This window comes from Salmo trutta, chromosome 8 (genome assembly GCF_901001165.1).
Source record: "Salmo trutta chromosome 8, fSalTru1.1, whole genome shotgun sequence".
In the NCBI taxonomy this organism is placed as follows: Eukaryota; Metazoa; Chordata; class Actinopteri; order Salmoniformes; family Salmonidae; genus Salmo; species Salmo trutta.
In genome coordinates this window covers 8663961-8678420 of record NC_042964.1, presented here as the reverse complement: position 1 = coordinate 8678420, position 14460 = coordinate 8663961, and the positions used below count along the sequence as shown (strand labels likewise).

The following is a 14460-nucleotide window of genomic DNA, read 5'->3' as shown; positions in this document are numbered from 1 at the left end:
TCTGGTGGGGTAAGTGTCTGTGTCAGTGCTGTACAGAAGTTGACTATGCAAACAATTTGGAAATTCCAACACATTGTTTCTTATAAAAACAAGAAGCGATGCAGTCAGTCTTTCCTCTACTTAGCCAAGAGAGACTGGCATGCATAGTATTGATATTAGCCCTCTGATTACAATGAAGAACAAAATGTGCCACTCTGTTCTGGGCCAGCTGCAGCTTAACTAGGTCCTTCTTTGTAGCACTTGACCATATGACTGGACAATAATCAAGGTAAGATAAAAGTAGAGCCTGCAGGACTTGCTTTGTGGAGTGTGGTGTCAAAAAAGCAGAGCATCTCTTTATCACAGACAGTCCCCTCTCCATCTTTACAACCATTGAATCAATATGTTTTGACCATGACAGTTTACAATCTAAGGTAACACCAAGTCATTAAATCTCCTCCACTTGTTCAACAGCCGCTATATTCATTACCATATTCAGCTGAGGTTTAGAACTTAGGGAATGATTTGTACCAAATACAATGCTTTTAGTTTTAGAAATGTTTAGGACCAGTTTATTACTGGCCACGTATTCATAAACTGACTGCAACTCTTTGGTTAGGGTTGCAGTGATTTTACTAGCTTTGGTTGCTGATGCATATAGGGTTGAATCATCAGCATACGTGGACACTCAGGCTTTGTTTAATGCCAGTGGCAGGTCATTGGTAATAATAGAAAAGAGTAGAGGGCCAATAGAGCTGCCCTGATGTACACCACACTTTACATGTTTAACATTAGAGAAGGTTCCATTAATGAAAACCCTCTGTTTTATATTAGATAGATAGCTCTCAATCCATGATATGGCAGAGGTTGAAAAGCCATATCACATAAGTTTTTTCAACAACAGGTTATCATCAATAATATCAAAGGCTACACTGAAATCTAACAGTACAATCTTCTTATTAAGTTCTTTCAACCAGCCATCAGTCATTTGTGCCAGTGCAGTACATGTTGAGTGCCCTTCTCTATAAGCATGCTGAAAGTCTGTTGTTAATTTCTTCACAGAGAAATAGCATTATATTTGGTCAAACAAAATCTTTCAATTCCTCATCAATCCATGGCGCCTTAACAGTTCTATCAGTTTCTTTACAGGTGCATGTTTATTAATACTTGGAAGAAACAATTTCATAAATTCATCAAGTGCAGAGTCTCCCGAGTGGCGCAGAGGTCTATGACACTGCATCTCAGTGCAAGAGGTGTCTCTGCAGTACCTGGTTTGAATCCACGCTGCATCACATCCGGCCGTGATTGGGAGTCCCATAGGGCGGTGCACAATATGCCCAGCGTTGTCCGGGTTTGGCCCTGGTAGGCCGTCATTGTAAATAAGAATTTGTTCTTAACTGACTTGCCTAGTTAAATAAAGGTTCAATTTAAAACATATTTTTTAAAGAGGCAGGGTGCTCCTTATTAATCACATCAGACCAACAAATATTTTTTACATCATCCACATAAGAGTCACAGCAAAATCGTCTGCATGATATCTTATCCACCAGCTTTTGGAACCTTGGCTTTCCTGCATCCAAGGTGTATCGATACATCTTTAGGACAAAGTTCTATAGTATTAGTAAAAATATGATTAATACATGTGGATGAAATAGTTCCTGTATTCTTTGTAAACACCCTGGTAGGTTGATTAATAACCTGGACCAGATTACAGGCACTGGTTACAGTGAGAAGCTTCCTCTTGAGCGGATAGCTTGATAAAAACCAGTCAATATTCAGGTCCCCAAAAAATAGCCCTCTCTGTTTACATCACATACACTATCAAGCATTTCACACACGTTATCTAGATACTGACTGTTAGCACTTGGTGGCCTATAGCAACACTCTAAAAGATTAGTCTTTAGATGAGGCAGGTGAACCTGCAACCACAACACTTCAATAACACTTGACATGAGATCTTCTCTAAGCATTACAGGGATATGGCTCTGAATATATACAGCAACACCTCCCCCATGTGCATTCTTGCCTCTTCTATACACAGTTGAAGTCGGAAGTTTACATACACCTTAGCCAAATACATTTAAACTCAGTTTTTCACAATTCCTGACATTTAATCCTAGTAACAATACCATGTTTTAGGTCAGTTAGGATCACCACTTTATTTTAAGAATGTGAAATGTCAGAATAATAGTAGAGATAATGATTTATTTCAGCTTTTATTTCTTTCATCACATTCCCAGTTGGTCAGAAGTTTACATACACTCAATTAGTATTTGGTCAAACATTTCGGGTAGGCTTCCACAAGCTTCCCACAATAAGTTGGGTGAATTTTGGCCCATTCCTACTGACAGAGCTGGTCGCACACGCTTTTTCAGTTCTGCCCACAAATTCTCTATGGGATTGAGGTCAAGGCTTTGTGATGGCCACTCCAATACCTTGACTTTGTGGTCCTTAAGCCATTTTGCCACAACTTTGGAAGTATGCTTGGGGTCATTGTCCATTTTTGTACAGCACTTTGAGATATCAGCTGATGTAAGAAGGGCTTTATAAATACATTTGATTTCATTTGATGATTTGATTTGGAAGACCCATTTGCGACCAAAGCTTTAACTTTCTGACTGATGTCTTGAGATGTTGCTTCAATATATCCACATAATTTTTCAACATCATGATGCCATCTATTTTCTGAAGTGCACCAGTCCCTCCTGCAGCAAAGCAACATGATGCTGCCACCCCCGTGCTTCATGGTTGGGATGGTGTTCTTCAGCTTGCAAACCTCCCCCTTTTTCCTCCAAACATAACGATGGTCATTATAACCAAACAGTTCAATTTTTGTTTTATTAGACCAGAGGACATTTCTCCAAAAAGTATGATTATTGTCCCCATGTGCAGTTGCAAACCGTAGTCTGGCTTTTTAATGGCGGTTTTGGAGCAGTGGCTTCATCCTTGCTGAGCGGCCTTTCAGGTTATGTCAACTTAGGACTCGTTTTACTTTGGATATAGATCCTTTTTTACCTGTTTCTGCCAGCACCTTCACACGGTCCTTTGCTGTTGTTCAGGGATTGATTTGCTCTGTTCGCACCAAAGTACATTCATCTCTAGGAGACAGAACGCGTCTCCTTCCTGAGCGGTATGACGGCTGCGTGGTCCCATGGTGTTTATACTTGCATACTATTGTTTGTACAGATGAACGTGGTACCTTCAGGCATTTGAAAATTGCTCCCAAGGATGAACCAGACTTGTGGAGGAGGTCTACAAAAATTTTTCTGAGGTCTTGGCTGATTTCTTTTGATTTGATGTCAATCAAAGAGGCACTGAGTTTGAAGGTAAGCCTTGAAATACATCCACAGGTACTCCTCCAATTTAGAAGCTTCTAAAGCCATGACATAATGTTTTTGAATTTTCCAAGCTGTTTAAAGGCACAGTCAACTTAGTGTATGTAAACTTCTGACCCACTGGAATTGTGATAAGTTTAAAAAAAAAAATATTACTTCACCTTTATTTAAACCAGGTAGGCCAGTTGAGAACAAGTTCTCATTTACAACTGCGACCTGGCCAAGATAAAGCAAAGCAGTTCGACACATACAACAACATAGAGTTACACATGGAATAAACAAACTTACAGTCAATAATAAAGTAGAAAAATAGTACATACACAGTGTGTGTAAATGAGGTAAGTTAACAGAGGTAACTTGTAGCAATTAAATACTGGATTGATAGATGTGCAGAAGATGAATGTGCAAGTAGAGATACTGGGGTGCAAAGGAGAAAAATAAATAAATAAATACAGTATGGGGATGAGGTAGTTGGATGGGCTATTTACAGATGGGCTATGTACAGGTGAAAATCTGTGAACTGCTCTGACAGCTGGTGCTTACAGTGAATTATTAGTTAAATAATCTGTCTGTAAACAATTGTTGGAAAAATTACTTGTGTCATGCATAAAGTAGATGTCCTAACCGACTTAATGACTCCAATCTAAGTGTATGTAAACTTCCGACTTCAACTGTATGTTATATCCTTATATTGCTAATACTGTGTCATCAAAGGAATTACCTAAGTGAGTCTCAGAATTGGCTAATATATGAAAGTTATCTGATCTCAGCAAGTTACTGATTTCATGAACCTCATTTCTGAGGCTACATACGGTATATTAATATGGGCTTTTGTAGCCCTTTCCTTGATAGCTTATCAGAGATAGACATAATATGGAAAACAAGAGAAAATAAAACATTCAGCAATCAGTTGGTGTGTGTAAGTGTGTGTGTGCTGTGGGGTTGAAGCTACGAACCCACAGGCTTGGCTCACTCATCCCTCACTCATCCCTACCAGGAGGGTGAACAATGAGCCTGTTATAACAGATGTCCCCACGCACCATGTCCCCATGCGCTCTGGCAGCTTTCATGGCTGTGATAAGCTCTTTCATCTTCTGGTGCACAGCTTCAGGATAGTCCTGGTTTCGGTACATTCCTCTCAAGTTCTTAGCTCTTTCCAGAACAGCTACCTTGTCCTATAACCTCAGGAACTTGTCTACTATTGGCCTGGGCCTGTCACCTGTGCCGGTGGGGGTTTTCCAGTCCTGTGGGCGAGCTCCACCTCAATCTTCCTGTGGTTCATCTTCAGTTTCTCAGAGATCATTTCCCTCACTTTGTCCTCGGACTCCATCCAAGTCTCATGTGGAGATTCTGCAATTCCGTCCACAACAATGTTGTTCTGATTTCTCCGTCATTGTTATCATTTAGTCACATACAGAACTGATGTCCTCTGTCAATGACTTAAAGATTGCTGTCATCTTGCTGTTCTCCTGTTTAAACCCAGCAAGCTGACCCTGGGTGAACTGCAAACTGTTCTTCAGGTCCTGGACCTGTCTGGTCAGATTGCCCATTATTTTATTACTCCACCAATATTTGGACACAACACTATTTTCATGTTTTTGTAACAACTGCTTATAAAACTATTTTTGTTTGTTTAAAAGATCCTTCACCTGTGATAGAGAGACACCACTATCCTCAATGCTACTCCCACCAGCTTTGGTCTTTGTCATGGTAGGAATGTAGACTGTTACTCCTCACAGTTCCAGACAGGGCAGGTCACAGGGCAGATGGAAACACCAACAAACAGCAGGGATTCAAACAGTCACACTCCCGAGACAATCCGTGGTCCTAGCCGCAAGGGCTTTGGCTCATCACACTCTAGCGACTCCTTGTGGTGGGCCAGGCGCCTGCAGGCTGACATCGGTTGTCAGGTGAAAGGTGTTTCCTCTGACACATTGGTGCGGCTGGCTTCCGGGTAAAGTGGGCGGGTGTTAAGAAGCGCGGATAGGGGGGTCATGACTCGACTTTCGCCTCCTGACCCCGTTGGGAAGTTGCAGCGATGAGACCAGATCGAAATTGGGGAGAAAAAGGGGGTAAAATACAAAAAATACAACAACAAAAAAGATAGACTAGCGTATGCGCCAACAATAATAAGCTACTTCTCTGGAGAAAAATAGACCTGCAATTGTTCCTTGTAATAGAGTGAACGTCCAAAACCTTAATGTGATGTTATACAGTATGTTGAAAATTATTCAAAAATAAGTCAGTTAATGCATAGTTATTTTGCAAAAGAAAACCACAACAAAGATACGCGTTTTAATGCATGCCACCGGAGAAATGATAAAGGACCTACATTCATACAGTTTCTTGACTGTGTCCAGCTTGCTAATAATCACTGAAATCAAAGCTAGACATTCAGGGAGCATTGGATATTCCAAAAACAATGGATAAAACGATGGATAGAGGCACATTTTATGTGAATGTAAAACAAAATCTGTGTGGCCCTCCGGACCTCGTTGAAGACCGAATGTGTGTGTGTTACATTTACCGGAAAAAGTTATTCCGTTTACTGTTCAACGTTTTATTACGTTTACAGGCAAGTTATTACAGTGGCAAGACAAAGTATGAGAACCCTTTGGAATTACCTGGATTTCTGCATAAATTGGTCATAAAATTTGACCTTCATCTAAGTCACACCAATTAGACAAACACAGTCTGCAATAAACAGCAATAAACTCAACCAAAACGTTTTCTGTAGTTGCAGATCAGACCTGCACAACGGTCAGGAGGAATTTTGGACCATTCATCTTTACAAAACTGTTTCAGTTCAGCAATATTCTTAGGATGTCTGGTGTGAACCGCTCTCGAGGTCATGCCACAGGATTTTAAATCGGGTTGAGGTCAGGACTCTGACTGGGCCACTCCAGAAGGCGTATTTTCTTCTGTTGAAGCCATTCTGTTGTTGATTTACCTCTGTGTTTTGGGTCGTTGTCGCATTCTTCTGCAAAATGTCTTGATAAACTTGGGAATTCATTTTTCCGTCGATGATAGCAAGTTGTCCAGGTCCTGAGGCAGCAAAGCAGCCCTAAACTATGATGCTCCCTCCACCATACTTTACAGTTGGGATGAGGTTTTGATGTTGGTGTGCTGTGCCTTTTTTTCTCCACACATGGTCTTGTGGTTTCCTTCCAAACAACTCAACTTTAGTTTAATCTGTCCACAGAATATTTTGCTGGTAGTGCTCTGAAACATCCAGGTGCTCTTTTGCAAACTTCAGATGTGCAGCAATGGTTTTTTTGGACAGCAGTGGCTTCTTCCGTGGTGTCCTCCCATGAACACCATTCTTGTTTAGTGTTTTACATATCATAGACTCATCAACAGAGATGTTAGCATGTTCCAGAGATTTCTGTAAGTCTTTAGCTGACACTCTAGGATTCTTCTTAACCTCATTGAGCATTCTGCGCTGTGCTCTGGCAGTCATCTTTGCAGGACGGCCACTCCTAGGGAGAGTAGCAACAGTGCTGAACTTTCTCCATTTTTAGACAATTTGTCTTACTGTGGATTGATGAACATTAAGGCTTTTAGAGATACTTTTGTAACCCTTTCCAGCTTTATGCAAGTCAACAATTCTTAATCTTAGGTCTTCTGAGATCTCTTTTGTTCAAGGCATGGTTCACATCAGGCAATGCTTCTTGTGAATAGCAAACTCAAATTTTGTGAGTATTTTTTATAGGGCAGGGCAGCTCTAACCAACATCTCCAATCTCGTCTCATTGATTGGACAGGTTAGCTGACTTGTGACTCCAATTAGCTTTTGGGAAAGTTATTAGCCTAGGTGTTCACATACTTTTTCCAACCTACAGTGTGAATTTTTAAATGATGTATTCAATATAGTCAAGAAAGATACAATAATTTGTGTGTTATTAATTTAAGCACACTGTTTGTCTATTGTTGTGACTAAGATGAAGATCAGATAAAACTTTATGCAGATATCCAGGTAATTCCAAAGGGTTCCCATACCTTTTCTTGCCGCTGTACATACAAAAATCTGAAAGTTATTACAAATAGAAAAGATTATTACATTTACCAGTGTTATAACATTTACCAGTGTTATAACATTTACCAGTGTTATTACATTTACCAGTGTTATAACATTTACCAGTGTTATTACATTTACCAGTGTTATAACATTTACCAGTGTTATTACATTTACCAGTGTTATAACATTTACCAGGGTTATTACATTTAACAGTGTTATAACATTTACCAGTGTTATTACATTTACCAGGGTTATTACATTTACCAGTGTTATAACATTTACCAGTGTTATTACATTTACCAGTGTTATTACATTTACCAGGGTTATTACATTTACCAGTGTTATTACATTTACCAGTGTTATAACATTTACCAGTGTTATAACATTTACCAGTGTTATTACATTTACCAGGGTTATTACATTTACCAGTGTTATAACATTTACCAGGGTTATTACATTTACCAGTGTTATTACATTTACCAGTGTTATTACATTTACCAGTGTTATAACATTTACCAGTGTTATTACATTTACCAGGGTTATTACATTTACCAGTGTTATAACATTTACCAGGGTTATTACATTTACCAGTGTTATAACATTTACCAGTGTTATAACATTTACCAGGGTTATTACATTTACCAGTGTTATAACATTTACCAGGGTTATTACATTTACCAGTGTTATAACATTTACCAGTGTTATTACATTTACCAGTGTTATTACATTTACCAGGGTTATTACATTTACCAGTGTTATAACATTTACCAGTGTTATAACATTTACCAGTGTTATAACATTTACCAGTGTTATTACAGTTACCATGGTTATTACATTTACCAGGGTTATTACATTTACCAGTGTTATAACATTTACCAGTGTTATTACATTTACCAGTGTTATTACATTTACCAGTGTTATTACATTTACCAGTGTTATAACATTTACCAGTGTTATTACATTTACCAGTGTTATAACATTTACCAGTGTTATTACATTTACCAGTGTTATAACATTTACCAGTGTTATTACATTTACCAGTGTTATAACATTTACCAGGGTTATTACATTTAACAGTGTTATAACATTTACCAGTGTTATTACATTTACCAGGGTTATTACATTTACCAATGTTATAACATTTACCAGTGTTATTACATTTACCAGTGTTATTACATTTACCAGGGTTATTACATTTACCAGTGTTATTACATTTACCAGTGTTATAACATTTACCAGTGTTATAACATTTACCAGTGTTATTACATTTACCAGGGTTATTACATTTACCAGTGTTATAACATTTACCAGGGTTATTACATTTACCAGTGTTATAACATTTACCAGTGTTATAACATTTACCAGTGTTATTACATTTACCAGTGTTATTACATTTACCAGGGTTATTACATTTACCAGTGTTATTACATTTACCAGTGTTATAACATTTACCAGTGTTATTACATTTACCAGGGTTATTACATTTACCAGTGTTATAACATTTACCAGGGTTATTACATTTACCAGTGTTATAACATTTACCAGGGTTATTACATTTACCAGTGTTATAACATTTACCAGTGTTATAACATTTACCAGTGTTATTACATTTACCAGGGTTATTACATTTACCAGTGTTATAACATTTACCAGGGTTATTACATTTACCAGTGTTATAACATTTACCAGTGTTATAACATTTACCAGTGTTATTACATTTACCAGTGTTATTACATTTACCAGGGTTATTACATTTACCAGTGTTATTACATTTACCAGTGTTATAACATTTACCAGTGTTATAACATTTACCAGTGTTATTACATTTACCAGGGTTATTACATTTACCAGTGTTATAACATTTACCAGGGTTATTACATTTACCAGTGTTATAACATTTACCAGGGTTATTACATTTACCAGTGTTATAACATTTACCAGGGTTATTACATTTACCAGTGTTATAACATTTACCAGGGTTATTACATTTACCAGTGTTATAACATTTACCAGTGTTATTACATTTACCAGTGTTATAACATTTACCAGTGTTATAACATTTACCAGTGTTATAACATTTACCAGTGTTATTACATTTACCAGGGTTATTACATTTACCAGTGTTATAACATTTACCAGTGTTATAACATTTACCAGTGTTATAACATTTACCAGTGTTATAACATTTACCAGGGTTATAACATTTACCAGGGTTATAACATTTACCAGTGTTATAACATTTACCAGTGTTATAACATTTACCAGTGTTATAACATTTACCAGGGTTATTACATTTAGCGTTGTTACAAGTCCTCAGTTGTGATTACAGAGCTTCTGCATGGCTTACGAGAATGTAGCAGGAATGAAGTTAAAAGAGGGATGGAGAGCTGTTTCATGGCTATTTTAGGAACAGTAAGATTGCTGGTGCCCAGTACTGTAGATGGATGAGTCACAGCGAGGGATGTGGGAGGTTGGTAGACTGCCGTGACGACCGTGGATGTCTGCCCACGCGTATCGCATCGATCCTACTTAATTGTCCCTGTCTGTAGGCGAAAGCGAGACACACACCTGCTCGCATGCACGTACCTACACACGCTTATAAGCATGCACATACTAAACATGCATACGCATATGAATACAGGACATGCACACAAACACATGTGCGCACATACGCACACAAACACACATGCACGCACACACAAGCGCACACTTTATAGTCCGGCCCAGACACACATTGTCTTAGAAATGTAGATCAGGCCTGCAGGGCCGTCAGTCAACCTGCTCTATCCCCATTTATCACAGGGATTTGTCTCAAGCAGAAACTCCCAATTTATTCCTCCTTTAACCCTATTCCAATCCGCTCATTCTTCATCCAGCTCTATCACTGAACCCCAGACAGACCTGAGTGGATGTAGATATATCACTGCTTTACCAGACTCAGTCTGCCTTGTCATATATACTGTACCGATGACAAATGCAAACTATCTCACTGATAACACCTGGTGGAGTGTATCTGCACTCTGCATGAGTGAAACGGGTCACTAAACCCAAATACCCAATCTCACCTTTCCTCCCCTGTCAACGTGTCATTTCCTGTTTTGGTGGTGAAGGTCGCCTGTCACTCAAAACTCCCTCAATATTTAGGGGAACCATGTAACCTAATGTAACCACGTACAGTATCTATGGACAATCTCCCGTCTATAGTTACACTATACAGTGTGCTAATTGATTGATGGATTTAGAGATGTGGTGAGTAACATATTGTAACATATTGTCCCTTCAGAGTGGCCTCACCTCCCTCCATCTTGCTGCCCAGGAGGACAAGGTGGTTGTCAGTGAGATACTGGCTACACATGGAGCCAACCTGGACCAGCAAACTAAGGTATGGACAGAACTTACATTCATTTCATTTGAGCATAGAATGACCATTGTACTGGAATGATGATAAGGCACTATTATTTATCTTTGATAATGTTAGTAGATGTGTTTTGATACTAACTGTGATTTATTTTTCTCCTCCAGTTGGGCTACACTCCACTGATTGTAGCGTGTCACTATGGAAACGCCAAGATGGTCAACTTCCTCTTACAGAACGGTGCTAGCGTCAACGCCAAAACCAAGGTAATAAACCACACACAAAACTGCCACAGTGCATTTATAATGGGGTTTGTTGCATATCGGAAAGCATAAGAAAGGTATATAGTGTATGGTAAAGCACTTAAGCACTTTTTCTCTGTGTTATGAATGTTAATACATGCTTTTCTTTAACGGAGTGCTAGCCCAAGGGTTCACGTTTGAATCTCTTAAATTTCCAGGCCTTGCCAGACAATCATTAAAGTCAGTACTTTCTCTTCTCAGAATGGGTACACTCCCCTCCACCAAGCAGCACAGCAAGGAAACACACACATCATCAATCTACTGCTGCAGAATGGAGCTAAGCCCAACAACATCACTGTGGTGAGTGGACTAGCTGCTGAACACACACACACACACACACACACACACACACACACACACACACACACACACACACACACACACACACACACACACACTTATATGTCTTTCTCCCATCCTAACAGAATGGTAACACAGCTCTGGCCATCGCCCGGCGACTGGGCTACATCTCTGTGGTGGACACACTCAAGGTGGTCACCGAGGAGATCATTACCTCGACAACCGTGAGTCATTCAACTATCTCAGTCCAACAGCCCTTCACATCTTGTCTGAAATCACAGTATTTACACATGGTGTTTATTTAGCCTGTGAGGGGCAAATCCTAACTTCCACTTGAGTTGAATTTTCACTTAATTTTGCATTAATGCCAATAGTAGACTAAGTGACAATTTGACTTAAGTTAAATGTAGGATTCGTCCCTCAAATTGTAATGGGATTTGTCTGTTTATGTCATCTAGACGGTGACAGAGAAACACAAGATGAACGTTCCTGAGACCATGACTGAAGTCCTGGATGTGTCTGATGAGGAGGGTGAGTTTGACACTTGATCCAGTCACTAGCCTACTGTATACGACCAGCACCATATATAAAGACAGTTATTCTAAACTTCAGTCCATTTATGTGGTTTGACCTACTAGCACCTCAGTAAGCCTGACTTCAAACCCTGTCCCAGTTTCCCTGTATACTCTTAGAAAAAAGGTGCTATCTAGAACCTAAAATGGTTTTTCAGCTGTTCCCATAGGAGAACCCTTTGAAGAACCCTTTTTGGTTCCAGGTAGAACCTTTTTGGTTCCAGGTAGATCCCTTTTGGGTTCCAGGAAGAACCCTTTCCACAGAGGCTTATACATGGAACCCAAAAGGGTTCTACCTGGAACCAAAAATGGTTCCCCTATGGCGACAGCCAAAGACACCCTTTTTCTAAGAGTGTAGACATCTCATTTAGGCTGCCCCAAGTCCTTCCCGTTTCTCCATAGCCCAATCCTAGTGTGTGTTGGTCGTGGTCGGCTAGTTTCTCACTGTACTGTACACTGTACTGTACACTGTACAGGCCTGCAGACTGTACCCACAGGGCTGAAACAGAATGAGGATGCTGTTCTGTCAGATGACTCCATGGATTTAGAAGGTACACCGTGTTAAGGTTGCCGTGGTGAATGCTATTGACGAGTGTGTGGCGGTTTGTTGTGGTCGTGGTAATTCGCATGGTGTGAGATTCCTCTGCAATGGTTGTGTATAACAAGCTGTCATGGATGAGTCTTAGAGTATATACTTGAACCTGCACCAACCTCAACCACTCTTGGTAGGGGGTTTGATTCAAACACAGTGCGGTGAAATCAAGATTGTGATATACACATTTAGGGCCACTTGTCTAAATGGGAAATACTGGATATCATTGTGAAAAGCATTAGTGTGGACAACAAACTACATTGACACTAATGATGTCTGTGTCCCATTGAATGTTAATGCGACAGTGATTTTGTTTTGAAACGCTCCTTGATAATCAGCTAGGGGAAGCAGTGGTTTTAAAAGTGTTTTACTATTCAGATCCACCATGCTCTGAGCCCTTAATAAATGGAACCAAAGGGCCAGCATCCCATAGTTGCCTCTTCACTGTTGACGTTGAGACTGGTGTTTTGTGGGTACTATTTAATGAAGCTGCCAGTTGAAGACTTCTGAGGCGTCTGTTTCTCAAACTAGACACTCTAATGTACTTGTCCTCTTGCTCAGTTGTGCACCGGGACCTCCCACTCCTCTTTCTGTTCTGGTTAGAGGCAGTTTGTGCTGTTCTGTGGAGGGAGTAGTACACTCTTCCAGGCTCTCTGTCATGGCTCTTACGCTTCGAACACACCGGCAAAATAATACGCAACTTCATCTGGATATGTATGTAACAAAAGTTCAACATTCACCTTCTGCTGCCATTTCTGTCAAACCGTCTACACATACAGTTTGACTCATACGTTTGATAAATCCAACGTATGCACCACACAGAACGCACTGCAACTGCCTCTGCAACGCAATGCTGCAAGCCAAACACAGCGTTTCATTGGAAATGAATGTAATTCTGGTGTACCAAAATGCCATGACGCTGTTGGTGTGTTGGAAGTGTTAGAGTTTGTGCGTTTATGGCCAAACAGTCACCTCATAACACCTCATTACAGATATGGACAATTTGTCTTTTTCCTGGCTCCTCCAGTTGTGCAGTGAATTCACTTTCTTTCTGGAAGGAAATATTGGATTATATAGGTGGAGTGGTTGGCGGTCACTTTTGTGGAAAAAAGTCACACCTCATTAATCTAGTTGTGTTTTGGAAGCTGTTAGACGAGGATTGGGTTTGGTTTGGCTGTTCCAACTGACATTTCTTGATATTGGGTGTGTTGTTAATGAACGTTGCTTTGTGGGTCTATATTTGCACCACTTGTCTGATAGTTAGACTAGAGTATTACTTACTCTTACAGTTGTTGTGCTAATCCTAGTGATGGCACCTAGTATTGAGTTTGAGTAGATGAATGAGTTCATTCCCTGTAGATGAATGAGTTCATATTGTACCTCCTTTCCTTTTGTTTAGTTTATTTTGAACTCTCCCTTCTCCAGGCAGTGGTTATGCTATTGACACAGGGACATCTCTCTCTTCCTACAGACAGTGGTTATGCTATTGACACAGGGACATCTCTCTCTTCCTACAGGCAGTGGTTATGCTATTGACACAGGAACATCTCTCTCTTCCTACAGGCAGTGGTTATGCTATTGACACAGGGACATCTCTCTCTTCCTACAGGCAGTGGTTATGCTATTGACACAGGAACATCTCTCTCTTCCTACAGGCAGTGGTTATGCTATTGACACAGGGACATCTCTCTCTTCCTACAGGCAGTGGTTATGCTATTGACACAGGGACATCTCTCTCTTCCTACAGGCAGTGGTTATGCTATTGACACAGGGACATCTCTCTCTTCCTACAGGCAGTGGTTATGCTATTGACACAGGGACATCTCTCTCTTCCTACAGGCAGTGGTTATGCTATTGACACAGGGACATCTCTCTCTTCCTACAGGCAGTGGTTATGCTATTGACACAGGAACATCTCTCTCTTCCTACAGGCAGTGGTTATGCTATTGACACAGGGACATCTCTCTCTTCCTACAGGCAGTGGTTATGCTATTGACACAGGAACATC

The 14460-nt window shown here is 39.9% G+C and overlaps 1 protein-coding gene across 1 annotated transcript in view; it reads left to right on the top strand.

The window, feature by feature from the left end:
- Positions 1-14460, top strand: part of LOC115198134 (ankyrin-2) — a 74941-nt gene that overhangs the window by 10413 nt on the left and 50068 nt on the right. Inside the window, exons 6-10 of the mRNA XM_029759843.1 lie at positions 10615-10713; positions 10854-10952; positions 11190-11288; positions 11414-11512; positions 11747-11819. Of these exons, the coding sequence (XP_029615703.1) occupies positions 10615-10713; positions 10854-10952; positions 11190-11288; positions 11414-11512; positions 11747-11819 (469 nt within the window). The remainder of the gene's footprint in view (positions 1-10614; positions 10714-10853; positions 10953-11189; positions 11289-11413; positions 11513-11746; positions 11820-14460) is intronic.